The sequence below is a fragment of the Manis pentadactyla genome, chromosome 6, assembly GCF_030020395.1.
Source record: "Manis pentadactyla isolate mManPen7 chromosome 6, mManPen7.hap1, whole genome shotgun sequence".
NCBI classification, from domain to species: Eukaryota; Metazoa; Chordata; class Mammalia; order Pholidota; family Manidae; genus Manis; species Manis pentadactyla.
The window spans coordinates 30,111,650-30,129,422 of NC_080024.1; the positions used below are offsets into that span (position 1 = coordinate 30,111,650).

General features: G+C 38.3%; 1 protein-coding gene across 7 annotated transcripts in view; it reads right to left on the reverse strand.

Annotated features, from left to right (window-relative positions):
* Positions 1-17,773, reverse strand: part of ADAM23 (ADAM metallopeptidase domain 23) — a 174,538-nt gene that overhangs the window by 133,274 nt on the left and 23,491 nt on the right. For all 7 annotated transcript variants that reach the window (XR_005033158.2, XM_036928005.2, XM_036928003.2 and 4 more), the window contains exon 3: positions 3,306-3,382. Coding sequence is in view for 6 of the 7 variants with exons in the window: in XM_036928005.2 (XP_036783900.2) it covers positions 3,306-3,382 (77 nt within the window). In the remaining variant the exon portion in view is untranslated. The remainder of the gene's footprint in view (positions 1-3,305; positions 3,383-17,773) is intronic.

A 17,773-nucleotide genomic window follows, 5' to 3' on the forward strand; every position in this document is an offset into this window, starting at 1 on the left:
TTATTCAAAGAGCACTGCCTTCATCGTTCTTCCTGGGCTTCCACCACAAACACTGAACCCTGATCCAGACTACAATTTGCCCCCTTCCCTCACACACTGTGGTAATGGAGCATTCCAGGATTAAAACAAAAACACCATCAGGAAGAATGGCACAAAAACTAACACATAACACATGACGTCTAATGAAAGTCTTCTCATACAGTCTTTAATAGGACATTGGTGAACTTCCTCACCCATTCCTCTAAACACTTAGCCTAAACTCTCCTCTTTTCCTCAAGCCCCAGCCCACCCTCCCTCTCCATCCCAATCCTTATATAGAAAATGCTGTCTCCAAGAAGGAAATCTGAATTTCCTAAACTCCATCCCTTCACCTGCAAACCAATCCCTACCTGCTCACACCCTAGGTTGAGAATGAGCTGTCTCTCCTGGTTGAAAACTAAACTCTGCACTTGCATTCTTGATCTCACACCCTCTATCTTCACCCAGATTTTGCTCCTTAAATTGTCTCCTTTCCCTTCTGTATCTTCACTTCTGACTCTTTTCAGCTCATCTCTTAGCCCATCAACTTGCTCTGTTATCCCTAAAAACCCCTCCCTCGACCCCAACGTCTTCTTACAGTTACTACTCTAGCTCTCATCTTTCCCCCAAATCTCCCCAACGGGTATCTGCTGTCTCCACATCATGCCCTTTCCATCACTCCCAGACCACTGAAAGCTGGTTTCTGCCCCCAGCTCCTCACTGAAATTGCTGCCTCCAGACCACCAGTGATTACTTGATTGGTAAATACAATGGTCAATCTTTGTTCCACTTATTAGATCATTCTACTGCCTGTGAGACTATATACCACATATTTTGAAACTCTTTTGAATGTGCCTATTTTGAAACTCTGTATTTAATCATTCTCCTGATTCTCTGATCCCTCATTCTCTGTTCCTTCATGGGTTCCTCTTCCTCTCCTCAACTCCTCACCATCTTCCAAGCCTATCCATTCTCCTTATTCTGCCCACCTTCCCTGGGCAAGTTCATTCACAACCATGTTTGTCATTAACATTCATATGGAAATGACTCGCTACTATCTCCGGCCCCGCCTCTTCCCTGAGCTTCAGACTGTTATATCCACCTACCTCCTAGATATGACCTCATGTACTTTGCAAAGCCCCTCAGATAAATTTTGTCCATCCTGATTCCTCATTCTCCTCTCTTCACCATTTAACCTGTCTGTTCCCTGGGCTGCTCGATAAAGCTGCAGACAACCTTCCACCTTGCTCTCCAGTCAAGGCCCCTATTAACTTTATCTCTTCTTTTTGCTTTGCTGTTCACATCAAAACAATCTTAATGATTTTTATCAACTTAAGATTTCTTGAAAGCATTCCCTCTCTGTGCCTCTTAGCACTTCCTGATAACAGAACTTCCATTTATTCCCTTTACTTCATTTTTCCCAATCTAGGATCATGGTCAAGCTGACTGATTCTGACTAAAAGCTGAGCATAACGTACAAAATGTTCCATGAGTTAAGCTGTCCCTGGGGCCACCTATCCTGACTCATCTCCCTCTGCCTCGCCTTGTAATTTGCCATGAAGCTCAACAGAAGACTCATGCTCCCTTCACATGCTACACTGCTACATGGCCCTGCCTCCTTAGCACACACTGCCTCCTCTGTCTAGGACACAATTCTCCATTTTCTCTCTCTCCCATCCATCCCTGACACTTCCCTTCCTCGCTAGCAGTTGTCCTCCAGGCTAGCTCAAGCACCCCTTTTCCAAGACCCCTTTTCCCCTCCTCCAGCCTGAAGAAATTCCTCCTCTGGTGCTACCATAGCGTTCCATGTTTATCTCTAAGCATAACCAATTTCATAGTCTTCAAAATTACACACTTATCTATCAACCTCTCCCAACTAGACTATAAGTTCCCCAAGACAAGGGCTGCTCCTACAAAGTGCTCAACTTGATTCCTCTGTGTGTTAAATATTAGTGGTAAATAGTTTCCCAATGGGTTTCCAGATTTCTAAATACCCTGGACATCCCACATGACTCTTTCTAAATCATTTGATTGGGAAGCTCTGCTGTGGCCAGGATGTTTTAATGTTCAAAACACTTAGCAACGTTGGTTATGTAATCACCACCCTATAGTCTGGAAGTAAGAGTGAAAGGAACAGAGCACCTAAATAAACTAAAATTAGCCATACCTTGCTACTCAACAGTCTAAGATTTGGCAAGACAAATCTCTTAGGCAGGCACAGTGCTGACACATCATGGTGGAAAGAAACTCAACCAGTGCTCAGCAGACTCAAAAGAAAACCTGCAATCCATTTAACACAAGAAATTCTGAGTTCTGCTGATTCATTCTGACTAAAAGCTGCAATAACACTTGAGTAAGGAGAACCTAAGCTGACTCTGCATTTTTTTTTTCTGCAGAGCTCACAGAATTAGGAATACAAGAAATTTAATAGTTGTTCTTTATAGTCCTTTGCAATATTGTCGGATATTGACTGTGAGCACCTACATTATCGTGTCTAATAGCATTATGTGGTATTTTTCTGGCCAAGATGCAGTCCTGGTAAAAATACTGATAAGAGTTTAAAATACTGACTGGAGCTTCTTAAACCAAAGAAAACCATACAGGAAATCTTTCACTAAAGAGAGGCCCACTGCCAGCTCAATTAGATGCTGAAAAGTCCCATGTAAGTCAACAGCTCTTGTTTATGCTTTGTACAAAGACATCTGCACAACTGGTTCCAACTCAGGAAACAGCATTCAAACATCAATGTAAACACATGCCCAGAGAAAAATCGAGTAAACTTTCATCAGGACCAGTACTTCTAAGAAACTGTATTAGAACAAATTATGAAGCAAAGAACTTTCTCAAAAATAGATACTTGGAGTCATCATTTTCTTTGTTCTTTATACAGAAGTCACGGAATTGCACAATGGAAGGTAAGATGGAATAAATTTCTAGGCTGAAGTCTAATTACATTTGAGTCACTAATTTATCATGCTTCCTATATATAAGTAATGATTTTAAACATTTAATTAACTAGCATTACTTCAAATATTTATTCCATTTAAAAAGATAATATCTAAGTACTGTATTTAAGATATCTAACAAGGTATATGTTAACTGCATTTTCTTTCAGTGAAAGAAAAAAATTAACTTCAGACTTTTATATTCTTTAAGTGCAATATGACATATAATCAGCTAGAAAATATCAGTTGCTTCAGCAACAGACATTATTTTGACTAATCCATTATCACGAAGCTAAGCTTTACTGTGCTTGTTTTATAACAGGATTATGACTAAGTACTTACTTGTTCAGTATGAGGTCAAGAATGAATTTGGAGCCAAAGGCTTCAATCTGGAAACTTGCCTGAGCCAGATGGACAGCCTATGGATTCAAAAAGAAAGAAAAAAAACCATAGCTTACTTTCTTGTCCTTAAGTCTGTTTATATTGACATCAAAAGTGATATTGAATAAGAACTTTTTTATGGACGGATTCAATTCTTTCTGGATCCTTATGTAACAATTCGTTTCTTTGAGAGTAGGTGCATTGTTATGGCTCTACTTGAAGACCTAAATATCTGTACCGCAAGGAACTAATAAAAGACAACCATTCCTTGAAAATGAAACCATCATGATAAAAATCAAGAGCATATTCAGCTGGACTTTCAAAGTGACCATGATGAATTATGCAAAAGTCTGACTAATTAAAGCTTGATTTCAGTCTATTTTGTGCACAAAGCTAACCAATACTTTCTGCACACCTAAGTGAAAAATCATGTCAGCACTCTGCTCTTCCGCAAGAATTGGAACTTTCTCTAAATGATGTATCAGCAGAATGTGACAGTAAAAGGCAACAGCACAACTTTTTAACTCAGAAAGCATTTAGAACCCAGCCCTTTGTGAATACGGAAAGTTAATGTCCCCCCTTGAAAGTCACACATTTACAAATATTGTCTTAACTTGAAAAATAAAGGTAATCTCATCTAAACATGAACCATAGGGGCTAGGTATAAAAGATTAGTATATAGCTCACAGAAGCATCTTGAACAATGTAAATCAACAAAGCAATGAAATTTTGTTAAAGTATTATCCAAGGTATATCTCTTTGTTATCATCCTATCGGAAATAAAAGGGAGGAAAGAAAGGGCAAGATAAAATGCAACCTGCACACCCTCCTTACCTTCCCTTGCTCACAAACACCCTTCCTCCAGACTTCACTCCTCAGACCCAGTAGGTGTCCCAAATCATCTGGGAGGTGCTGTAGGCATGGAAGCCAGACACCAGCATCCTCCCACACTGGTGCTTTCCACTCCCACCTTTCCCCCCAAGGCTACTCCATGCTTTTCTTTCCCCTCCTTCCCCATTTCCCATTATTGAAATCCTGCTCACCCGTCAAGGGCAGCCAACAGCATTCCTTTCCTTGAAGCCCTGCAGACTGGGAATGAACTCTTCATCCTCCAGGAGCACTTTATTTGCTCCTTCCTCCACTGTGATGTGTGACTGCTTCCCATCCAACCTTGGACAGTGACCTCCACCGCTCATGTCACAAGGGTCTTGCACGTAGTTGTACAGTAACAACCTTTTCCCAAAATATATGAGCTTTTAATTAACCAAATATGTACTGTCAAGACTATTTTGCCATGCCAAATCCACAAAATACTATAAATAAACCATGACTTCCATTTCTTGTCAAGCCTAAGGGCGAATCAGTCACTCTGTAATAATCAATAAAATTAAAAGAGAATCAACAAATATTAAATTTTTAAGTTCCAAGCAATGAGAACGAAAGCGCCTGATTCCCTAATACCATGGGATGCCATGCTAAACCCCAGAAAGCTGTGCAGGACAGGGTAATCATGGTTGGCCTCCCTGCATCCAGGCAACTCCATGAAAGAGAAAGAAGTTTCTGTCTTGTAAAGTGTGGTCTGTCATCTACAGCAGAACTGCAACAGAACCTCTGTCTACCTAATATTATAAAAATCTTTAACCTAAATTCATTCTGTGTCTTGAAGCATCAATTTTTGCATGAAGATTCTTACATTGATGAGTAATTTGTACAAGGGGAAATTTTTTCATCTCTCTGTCTCAAAAGCTAAAAAAAAAAACTTACTTCCTGAGAATAAGATAGGTCCTTAGGCATATTTTCTCTTAGGAATATTAAGTAATAGGGAAGAGTTCATTAATGGCCTCATGGCCTAAAAGAGCTAATAGTGTACCTCCTTGAGCAGCATTATAAACACAAGAAGAACCTGAAAGTGACCCAGTAAAAAGCCTCATTTTACAGCAAATAAGCAATGAAACAAATACAACCTCCCCTCTTATCCCCCCAAAAAAACCCATTGCAAAATAACATAGCCTGGTAGTAACTACTTACCCACTTTAGAGAATTGTTGGAAGTTACACAATTTGATCATTGTTACGTTTATCATGAGTCAATATGACAAGCTTCAGTTTTAACAGAATTTAATGAAAGAGCTAACAATTAATATTAATATCAGGATCTTCCTTTGCTTTTTTATTCACTCATTCCATACACAGGTGTTAAGTCCCACTCTGTGTATAAAGATGGCTGGGACACAGGCCCTGCCCTCACGGAGATGGCGGTCTCCAGACAAGCAGGCAGAGCTGCCGGCCTCAGCGTGTCTAAGGCCGCAGAGACTGAGTTTAGCTGGCAGGGTGAGATTTGAACAAAATTTCAAAAATGAGTAAGGATCCACCTGCCAGGAGATCAGAAGACATTCAGGGCATGGGGGGAAAACAGTTACAAAAATAGAGTAAAAAAAGAATATGGGGGGAGAAAACAATCTTAATTTTTAAAAAATGAATATGGCCTGTAGGAAAATGGAGGAAATGTCAAACAATGAATCTGAAAAGGTGGCCTGGAGACGGAGGGGATTTCTGGGACATGCTCAATGCCATGTCTGATCACACGCACATACATGTGGCCAAGACAGTGAGCTTGGCTCTGATGTTGCCCCACTTAGGACGGTGTCTGGCACATGCCATTATCATCACTGTCATCACCGACAACAACATTAGGATTCCAACATACTGACAGATACCCCTCCACAACATCTGAAACGTTTACAGTGCCATCAACCACATTCCTGTTTCTCCACAGGGGAAAAAAAACTGATTTTATTACCCTTATCAGTAAGAGTGTTTTAATGTGTTCATTTATTTGTATCCATTTTAAGTAATTTCAGTACAGAGGTGTGGGTTATTTTTTTATATTGTTTCTCTTTCCAGTGCTATATGTTCCACATTTGTATACAGAGTATGGATTCTTCTCTATGCCAAAATAAATACCTGACAAATGCTACATTTCCCTATCATTCTGTCATTTCTGCTTTTAGGATTCCAATAGCTTAAGTTCTGGAATCTCTAGTTATTGCATATCAATCATCATTTTTTCTTTAACAAAATACTACACAGTGATAATAACTGTCAATTTTATATATGTTTTCAAGTCAGACAAGATGAGTCCTCATCATTATTGTCTTACAAATTACATTTTTGGATATTGTTTTTACTTCATTTTAACCCACTTTTTCCAAATGATAGAAAAATCAGAAGAATGAGTGGGGTACTTAGAAACTTCTGTAAAATGCAGCCATATCACTTATGGTTCATTAAATATTTTAGAACTCACTAAGTGACCAGCATTACTGAAACCCACTGAAAATACAATGACTGCCTCAAGTATTGCTCTTTTCTACAAAGAAGGAACGATACTGCAAGGTTTAGAAATGTGCTCAGCAATACAAAATCATGTAGTAGGAATACTTCAGAGAAGAGTTTATAAAGCACACATAAGGTCCTAACAGGTTATTTCCTCCCTCAGGATAACTGTTAAATGGAATTGATGATTAACACTTTTAACAAGGACAGTCACTATTAGTATCACGGTGGAAGAAAGCAGGGTTTTATAGTCAAAGAGCATCCTTTCACAAAATAGGCAGAGCCCTGGGCTCAGAATTACCACCCTGAAGGACTAAGAACAGCTGTTGCCTAAATACTTTGATATTTTTCTTTTGAGTCAGAATCTGGCATAGGGAAATTACAGGAGCTCTATAAACAAAAAACAGCTAAACTCAATTATATACACAGACCTCCTCCACTGAAGAACAGTTTACACATCTTAACAATGCGCTTTTGTTTTTCTGTTCCTTCCTTTTAGTAGGTGGCACCTAATGGTACCATATTAAATAACTTCAGAAGACTGTTGGGTTCCTCAGCTAAGACTGGTTTTGCAACTCATCATCAAGCAATGTGATGATATTAAGAAGCATATTCACTCAGCTTTGTGTGAGGCACATGACATAAGCCAAAGAGACATAGTTATGTTTTCTTGGGACTTATATCCTAGAATAATTAACATTAATATTGACATGCAAACAAGAGAAAAAGATGACAAAATTCTTACAGAAATAAAAAGCAGGCATTTCCAGAGTATTTTCAAAAACACCCTGGAAGTATTTTTATGCAAAAAATGCTTCATACACAGTGAGTGTTCAATGAATGTTCAAGTAGTATTCTTTACTACTAGGAAAGGATTTGTGAATTCTATAGTGTGCATTATAACTAGAACTGTATATGGGAAGTGGAAAGTTTACACTTTCCCAGAATTCAGAGAATATTATGTGACTAAATTTCATAATTCAGTAGAAAATGAGCAACTTGAATTGAACTATCTGCTTTTGATCACAACATCCTCCGTGCACACATTCCACTTTAATATGTTCTATAATGAACACAATTTGGGAACAGAAAAAAATTTGGAAGAAATTTCCCTGCTCTTAAGATACATTCTTAGTTTTATTTATAGAGACACTCAAGAAGTAGCAAAGGAATCATATCCAGAGTGGTGTATCAGTGAGACAAGGAAATATTTTGCTAACGAAGTTCAGAAGTCCTGGAGGGTGTCGCTGGTGGGGTGACTCAAGTTCTGCTTCCTAAAGAAGAGGGCTATAGGCTTCTAGAAAAGAAGGTGCTAGAAAGAGCAAAATTAGGGTTAGAGTAATTAGAATTAAAAGCTAGGTTAGTAAAACTGTCTGCTCTACTGCAAGGAGTCATGGAAAAAATAAAACAGCTGAACAGTTGAGAATGTAAGTAATTGTTTTCTTGTTTTTATTTCCCTCTTGCTATGATAATGTTGCTTATTTTATGACCATTAAAATATAAAATATATATGGTGTGTGTGTGTAAACTGTAAGCTTCTCGAGAAATATTTTTCTCTCTTATCTTTTTGCTTATGGTTTCTTCCCTGACTTCTAATGATTTTTCAGTAGACCTCCAAGAGTTTCTACTCCTTTTTCTTCAAATATAGTGGGAAAAGTTCCCAAAATCTCAAATACCATATTCTTTTGGAATTCAAGATATTATACAGTGTTACAGAGAAGACAGATTTGGAAATTCACCAATTAGGAAAGAAGAGAATCATTAATTCAGCAGCAGCAGGAGCCTGTTCAGTTGAGCCCTTGGAGAAAGGAGCTTCACTACAGAGCCGTACGTCAACTTGCCTGCCCAGTATGTTTTCTTCTTCCCATAAAAGTAGGAGACACAGAATCCAGTGACCCAGACGACTAAATTCGAACAAGAAATAAACTTTCAAGTTTAAATTGAACTAAGTTTGAGGAAAATAAGTCACTTTCTTTAGATCAATACAGTCTTTTCTGTAAATGACTAATCTGGGTCTACCTCCCTGCTGGAAAAACACAGAAGTCCAGCTTGTGGATCTCTTTTCTGTACGATGCAAAAACTCAAATATGTGAAAATATTGTAGGAGTTTTAAAGTCCAAAAGGCAACAGCAATAGGCCATGTCTAATTACAATCTGGTTCTAATGCCTTATTCTAAAATTGCATATTGGTGATCACCAGTGTGATCAAGACTCATATATAATAAAAATAAAATGCCGTTCCTTATGTTTTAATTACCTTAATTGTCCAGAAAAATATAGCACCCCATGAAATTAGTCGGCCAGACATTTTTATTACCCGTTTACAGAAGGAAAACATTTTTGAAAGACACAGAGCGTAAATGGTGTTTTTGTCTGAGGTCACACATCAAAATAAGAAAGATGAGGTGTTTGCTTCAGGTCAGCGAGAAACAAATGCCAGAAGTCCTTAAACCTCCAGACCTCAGTGTTTCCTGGTCATTAAGATATAAATAACAATAGCTTACCAACAGGATGTATGCAAGGAGTACATTACATAATATCATAACAGAAAGTTCCTAGAAAAGGTCAGCCACATAGAAAGAGCTTAATAATTTAGGAAGGAGGGGGTAAGGTAGATGGGGAAAGGGGAAAAAAAACAGAACTTTATTTACATTTTGGAAAGGTTACCAGCCAGTCCCACCTTAAAAGTTCTTTCCCAACATAGCTAGCCACCTTCTTAGAAAATCCAATGTTTCATTTTTACTATGCAAAATCTGTGATTTTTTTTTGTTGCTAATTACCATTAGGTATTATGCTTTGACCTTGTTCAAGGTGTCGTGCCTTTAAAATAATATATATCATTTTCCTGAGAAATGGAACAGCTGTCAAGGTTACATGCAGGCAGTTTTGCAAATTAAGGTAATTTGCTGAATATCTTACCAAGATGCATTTAAAGAGAACATCATCACATTTCTTTCTAGCATGGTTCAACTCACAGGACTATTGGCTAACCTATTAAGAAATTTGCATCTAATCCCTACCTTGTGAGATACAGTGGCAGGTGTAGAGATATAGAAGAATTAGTATTTATACCAGAAAGTTTATAATCTGGTTAGGAAAATGAAAAACCACAAAGAATAAGAAACACAATTCTTCAATTAATTAAGAATAACAAATATTATTTGTAAAGATGCCACATACAATTTAAGCATGATTGATTCCTCAATTTAATATTAACACATGTGTGGTTTAGGTAATAAGTGCATTTAATTTGAGGAACAAGGATGCTGAGGCCTGGAAATAGCTAAGAAAAGCCTATTGGAGAAGTCTTTCCCAGCATTTAAAGACAGACAGAATTCAGAGAGCTCTAGGATTGATTTAATAGATTAAATTTCAAAGTATTTCTAAGAGTTAACAAAGAGAGACTTAAGAAACATACTTTTAACATAAAATACAGGATGCCTTCCATTCTGGAGCATTAAACTACAGTGTGGATAATACATATGATAATTTATCATAAAATGAAGCATTTCACGAGACCCGTAAATCATGTGAACACATACAAGTCCCAAAAATACAAATGAATTTTGTTAATCTGTCCTCTAGCCTTAAGCTGGGAAGCAGAAGTCCTAGGTTTGACAGATATTATGGAAACAACACCAAAATCAGCAAAGCACACTATCTCAGAGGCCACAGATAGAGCAGCATCTCCCAGAAACAGAAGGAAGCAGGTCACTGACCTTGTTCTCTGTGCTTGCCTAAGCAAGCAAGATAGAACTTCTACTCTGAAAGAAATCTAGCCAACATTCAATGATCCAATCTGAAGATACAGAAAAAAGGATAGCATGTTGAATTTTAATGTCTGGCCAAATCTTGTACCAGAGCTTTTTTAAATAAGCCAATTTGAAAGAGAATCCATTTCATCTTCTTCCCTTTTCTTACCTACCCTCAGTTTGCTGTGCTCTTAAAGTCTGATACAGACAAAAGATGCTAAAGAGAAAGAAGGGAAAGAAATGAAGTAGTGATCCAAACAGATATTCCAATGACTAAATCATAAGTTAGCTATACTAAAAATTTAGTTTTAAAATTCCTCCTGACCAGCCAAAGAAGAGAAGCTCCATATAGCATTATTTGAGGGTTGGGAGAGGTCTTTTTAGCCTGAAAGGGTCACACTAACTCTTTCTTTATAATCATTTAGCAACCTAGGAGAACTTTATAACAATGCACTTGCACTTCACTGATAAAGCATCTTTCGACATTTACATGAACACTCCTCTACATATTCACCTCTAGTGATGAATGTTTGCTAGATATTAAACTGACCATGCCAACTCAAGAGACAGATGAGATTCCAGGGCTTCAGAGCTCTTGCTGTTGGAAAATGAGTAAATCTTTACAAGTATTACTACAGCTGTATTACGGAGCATTCACTTATTTTCTGAAAGACGAGCAAAAATATAACTATGACAACAGTTACCATGGAAGCAGTTTCTGTCTACTGCCTTCTTGAATAGTAACATTTAATTTGATACATTAATCTAGTAGCTGAGGTGTGATTCACCTTGTTTTTTCCTCATAGATTCCTACATCACCAAACTGCACAACTCCAAGGAGTGCTTCTCTCTTTACTAACGCTGTTCTCGTAAAGCGAGAACATATTTTGTTTTTCTAGCAGAATTACTGAACACCCACTAAATAATTTGAATAAAAGAACAGAAATAGGGTATAAGTTTTAGAAAGCAAAAGACACCACCACCCTCCTTGCTTAATGTCTCTGACTCATTACATGACTTTTTTTTTTTAATTTTCTTATATAATGACAATACTACCTAACAGAAAAAGCCTGTGGTAAGGCTGCACTCCATGAGGGGCCCTGCTTTCCTGATCTGCCCACCCGGGTCCTTGGAATGCGGCTACAACAGCCTAGCGAACTCAAGTCAAGTCAAATATCTACCTAGAGCAAAAGAAGTTCTTTAGCTTGGATCTTAACAAGGATTAGTTAAGAAAGAATGAGTCTGAAATACAAAACGAGAATCATGATACAGTAATTACACAGTTCACTTGTTATTGTGTATTTATAAGACTGACTGTTATGCAGAATATCCTATTTCAGTGCATTGTTAGAGCCAGCAAACCATAAATGATATAGAGTAAATTCAAATATTAATTTCCAGTTCTCCCTCCCTAAGAAACTACTGAAAATGTATAACAAAAGGAGGCTAAGCAGACTTGTCCAGGCCAGATCTCTCTCCTCTTGAGATACCTGGGTTCCACTGGTTCTCACTGGTGGGTCTCAAACAGTTCTTGCGATCTCTATACCAGCACTACTATTTCTATGTGAAGAAATTTTGTAGGCTGTGCTTATGAGTTCATGTAAATGCAGAGCTTTTTGACCGCAGTATTCCCAGAGGTCTTCGTTTTACTTAACTACGTGTAGTACAAGTTGTATGTTACTGGCCGTGGAGCGTCCTTTTGTCTACAGGCACCCAGCTCTGTCTACATCTAAGGATGAGAGGGAGTTTGGTGTTTTCTAGTTCTCAGCTATGTCTGGTTCAGTCCCCTGCTCTGAATTCTGACCTTAGCTGAGGTCGTGGATGGGCTGCATTCTGCCCTTTCAGATGGACAGGTAATTTTCAAGCTGGGGGCCAAACCCAAAATGGATTTCCCCATTTTAGAAACCTGCAGGTGCCATCAGACTTCCTAAGAAACATTATTAAGGCCTGTTTCCATACAGACAAGGCTCACAATTTTCATGCATCACAACTGCACTCAAAACAAATATCATGTGCACTACACATACTTAACTAAAGCTAGATGTAGAAAAGCTAATATTTAATATTGATGTGACCTCATTTTCTCTAACATTCAACTTCCCCAGAATTCTGCAAAACGCCAACCAGTTGGCCTGTATTAAAATAACTTTTAAAACTAACATTTATAAGACTGACTGTTATGCAGAATATCCTATTTCATTAAGCAAATGATAGATCTCACCATGTCTACAAAATGTTTTAGGTTCATTAAAATTCCATTTTTATGTCCCAGTGGGAACCCAGAATTACATGGAACCTTGAAGACCTCTAAAAATAAAAATGGTATTTTGGAATATATCTATTTCCTCCAGTTATATGCTACCCCATTGGTTTCTCCATCATACATGAAATCAATTACTCATTCAACAAGTAATTATTGTGTCTACCTTGTTTCAAGAAGTAGCCCCGGTTTTCTGGAGTTTGCACTTTACTGTGTGTCAGAAGAGTAATACAATCAACAAATAAAGTGAGTTAGAGGTGAAAAATGTTACCGATAAAAAGAATAAGTTAGATAAGAGGCAAAGGGAGTTAGAGAGAACGGAGAAATGACAATATTAAATAGGGTGATCAGAGAAGAACTCTTTGAGAAGGTAGTATTTGAGCAAAGACTGGGAGTAAAAGGATCAAGCCACATGGGTATCTCAGGAAAGAGAACTCCAGGCTGTGAATTGGTAGTTGCAAAAGTCTGAGGCAGGAGCATATATGATATGTTAAAGAAAAGCAAGAAGGCCAGTTTGGGTCAAGTTGAGTGAGTCAAGGGGAGGGTCCAGGCAATGAAGTTATACAAGTAATGAGGGATCAATTGTGTAGGACCTTGTAGGCCAATGTGAGAACTTTGCCTTTTACTCTTAATGAAATAGGAAGTCACTGAGGATTTTAAGTTGAGTAGTGACATAATCTGCCTTCTATTTTTCAAAGTTCACTCAGGCTATCATGTTGACAACAGACTAAAGGTGGGTGGCCAAGGGAGAAAACAGAGAGTCCAGTGAAGACGCTGTTGCACTAATTCAGGTAGGAGTTGATGGTGGGTTGGGCTTGGATAGTAACAATCGAGTTGACGAGAAGTAGTCAGATTCTGGACAGACAGTGAAAGCAGAGTCAAGAGGAGTTGCTAACAGATTAGATATGAGTTATGAATGCAATATAAGAGACAAGGAAAACTCCAGAATTTTTGGCCTGCATAACCAGAGGTAGCAAGCAATGTATCAAGATGAAGAACACGGCAGGAAGATGGGGTGGTAGTGGGAATTCAGGACTTCTGTTTGGGACCTATGAAGTTTGGTATGCATATTATATATCACGTGGAGATGTGGACTAGGGAATTAGATATATGGCATATGATATAGCTTTGAATTAACATTTACTGAGTGCTTTGGTGAATTAAGAAGTAGTAAGTGAGTACGTAAATGATTAAGCATATGAATGAATTTGGGGATAAAAAGAATTCCAGTGGAAGACCTAACAAGGAGCGTACAGTTTAGTGGATAACTTACTGTCTGAAATAGCCAGGGTTCAAATAAGAAAACTAAGACAACTTGAGGGTGGAAGACTGTATAAGTCAGTAAAAATCAACCCACTCACTGGGTTTTAAAATAACATTTTCAATTAAAACAGTGTCACTTTGGAACCCAAAGATATATTGTGCACTACAAACTCCCCCAGAAGAATTCAAGTCCAAGAGCATCATTCTCCTGTGTCTTGTAGATATGTGTTAAAATTACAAAAGAATGATCAGCAAATGAGGATGTCAGTTCTCTAACAAATTACATGGGTTCTGTGAATGGATATATATATAGGTATATATTAATTATTCCTAAGAAACAATACAATGCTTATCTTTAGTTTCCCAAAATCCTTTCCCATATTCTGCAAGTCATGCTGTCTTAACTGCTTTTAATATTTCAAACTCCTCACTACTTTTAGGCATACATTTCCAAATGCCTCATTTTAGGAATATTTAAACATATGTGCTTACTGATTTTAATTTACTAACTGTATCTACCATCTTAGGGGCCTAATCTTAAGTCACAGAAACTAAGGTATATTCCACACCCTACTCAATAATGTGGGTTTCTCAAAGTCTCTCACCAATTTAGTAACTGAAGTTTATACTGTGTTAAAAAACAAAACTCAACCAAGTAAATTTAAAGATCTAATGGCTTTATTAAGCAATTTATAGGTCAAGGAGCATCCCCTCTAGCAGTAAGAGCTGCTCCAAGGCATTGTACAAAATAGAAGGACTTTATGGGGGTGGGCGGGGCAGGGGACGAAGAAGTAATTAGCAAAAAAGAAAAGAAAGGATTGTTCAGGCAAAGTCACCCTCCCAGAGGGAAGAGCACAGTGTCTTATGAAGAAGACCTTATCTTCTTTCTGTAAGGATGGAGAGGTTACAATCACCACATCACATATCACCTCACTGGTGCTGACCAGGAGATTCCTGACTAACCACATTCCTGGGGGAGGTTGAAACTGCAGTTAGGTTAGGTAGGAAGCCCTGGTTTGGTGACTTGGCTTAGCAGAAGTGACTCCATTGGGAGACTGTGGTGTTCTCCTTAACAACTGCAGAATCTAGGAATGCAAAGACTCCAGAGCATTATACAAATCTCTTCATTCCTACAGCTGTTCCTTGGACTGCTACTTAAGTTAGCAAATGACAGGAAGGACACTTTCCTCCAACATTTTTTTAAAAATCACAATGCTTCTATTTTAATAGTGCCAAAGAATAAGAAAGAGAGAAAGCAACTTTTACAATTTCACTTTATTTCAATTACAGTTATTTCAGGTGACTTGTTTTTTTTTTTACCTGAAATAAGCAAATAACTATAATCAGGGTAGTATCTAATTAGTCATAACTAGAGAGGGCACAATGGGAGCAATACTTGATAAATAGTCCAAAATAAAAACTGCTTATAGAATACGAATTTTTTTCCAAAAATGTAAGGCTATACAAAATTTAACACTGTTTTATCTTAGCTAAAAAAAAGAAAGAAAATGCCATTTAAATTAATACTTTAAACTTTTTTTCTGTCTCCCATTCCAGTTAACACTACATCAGCCAGTTTCTCACAAAATAACAACTATAGACTCTGCAAGAATGTCATAGTACTTATGTCAGGGCAGCAAAAGCCAAAATCGAGCTGACTCACTTCACAACCAGACTTATGCAGGAAGCAGGGTAAATGTTTAGGGACAGAAAGGAAATCATTCCCATCTTCCTAACCTTTAGTAGGGTTTACAATTCTCAAACAGGATTTCCCAGCCTCAGCTCTCCTGACACTTTAGGTGCACTCATCTCTGATGTGGGGGGCTGTCCTGTGCACTGTGGTGGGTTTAAAAGCATTCCTGGCCTCTACCCACTAGGTGCCAGTAGCATCCCATGCCCTGTCTGACAGTATCTCCGGTCATTGCCAAATGTCCCCTCGGGAGAACAAAACTGGCCCTGGTTGAGAACCCTGGATCTACATATTCAGAAGATACACAATTATATAGATACCTCTGTGTAGCCTTTACACAAAATTTAAACTTCATCTCAAGCTCATTTTTAGCTGTCACCAAAGTCCTTGAGACAAAATAACAGGAAGAAAGTGATACCAACAAAAAGGGGAGTTTGGTCCTTTCAAAAGTTTAATGTTACCCACCTGATAAGAAGCAAATTATTTAAAATATATGCCCATAGAAATCCCCCCCAGGTTAAAGTAAAGGTTTAAATCTGTTTAATGAGGTCATATGTAGTCTTCAAAAAATAATGAAGAAAGAAATACTGCAACCATCTACATAGTCCAAAACTGTGATCTTTTAAGAGGATGCTTAATGTTGTCTTTTTTCCTCCTGAAGTGGCAGCTTATTATCTTTTGAAATGTCACTTGGTGACTCAAAGAAAACAACTGTAATTTAAACAGCAAGAAATGAGGGGAAATAAGTCTGCATGGGGCCTCTACTTGGAAGTTACTAAGCGGTCTTCCCGTGATTAATGCAATTCGCTTTCTCCATGGGTATAAAACCCAGGCCTCTAAGAAACACTTATATGCTGGGGGCTCCCACATTTCCATGTCATCCTGACCTGCCCCTGAGACTGTGACCAACTCATTCATCAACATATCCACATAGATGACCAACAATCCCCCTGAGGACCAGCTTCAGTTTTCTTCCTAAACTTTTCCTCCCCAGCCTTTCCCATGATGGGAAGTAGTAGCCCTCTTCCCCAGGAAAAAGCCTTCTAGTCATTCTTGACTCCTGTATAACTTCCTATTATTGCTGTAGCAAATTTCTGTAGTTTTGTGACTTAAAACAACACAAATTACTATCTTACACTTCTGGAGGTCAAAAGTCCAAAACCAAAGTCAACAGTCTCGAGTTAAAATGACAACAGTGTGGTTCCTTCTGGAGGCTCTACGGGAGAATCCTTCCTTACCTTTTCCAGCTTCTGGAGGCTTCCTGCTTTCCTTGGCTCGTGTGTCTTTCCTGTATCACTCAACCCATTTCTATCATGACGCACTCTCTTATAAGGACCCTGGTGACTACATTGGGTCCACCCAGGTATTCCAGGATAACCTCCCCATCTCAAGAGCCTTAACTTAATCACATCTACGAAGTCCCTTTTGCCACATTCAAAATTGTGATTTGTAAGAAATACATGCATTTGGTCATTCAGATGATTAAAATATATTTCTCATACATATTTGGTCTCCATCCATAGTTCCTGACTCACAGCTCCCAAAGCCCTTTGAATTTCCTGAGCAGTAAGAGCAATGCGAGCACGTTTTGTCCTAATATTTGCTTTCTTTAGTTCCTGAAATCACTTAGAGATAGAAAGGTGAAAATGAGTATCCACCACAACTGGGTTTATATTAATGAGGAGAGTTTTGGACTACCCCGAAGGATGGGAGCTGCTTACCAAGGGAACCAACCATAAATAAAGGATTGGAACTTTCAGTCCCACCCCGACCTCTGGGAGGGGACAGAGGCTGGAGGTTGAATCAGTTGCCAGTGGTCAATGATTTCATCCATCATGTCTATGTAATGAAGCTTCCATGAAAACCCAAAAGAAGAGGGTTCAGAGATCTTTTGTGTTAATGAACATGTGGTGATTCCAGGAAAGTAGAGGCTTGGAGAGAGCACAGAAGCTCTGCACCCTTTCCCCATATGTTGCCCTATCCATCTCTACCAATCTGGCTGTTCCTGAATTACATTCTTTTATAATAAACCAGTAATCTAATAAGTAAAGTGTTTCTACGAGTTCTGTGAACCACCCTAGCAAATTAGACTCTGTAAGGAGAGGGCCATGGGAACCTCTTATTTATAG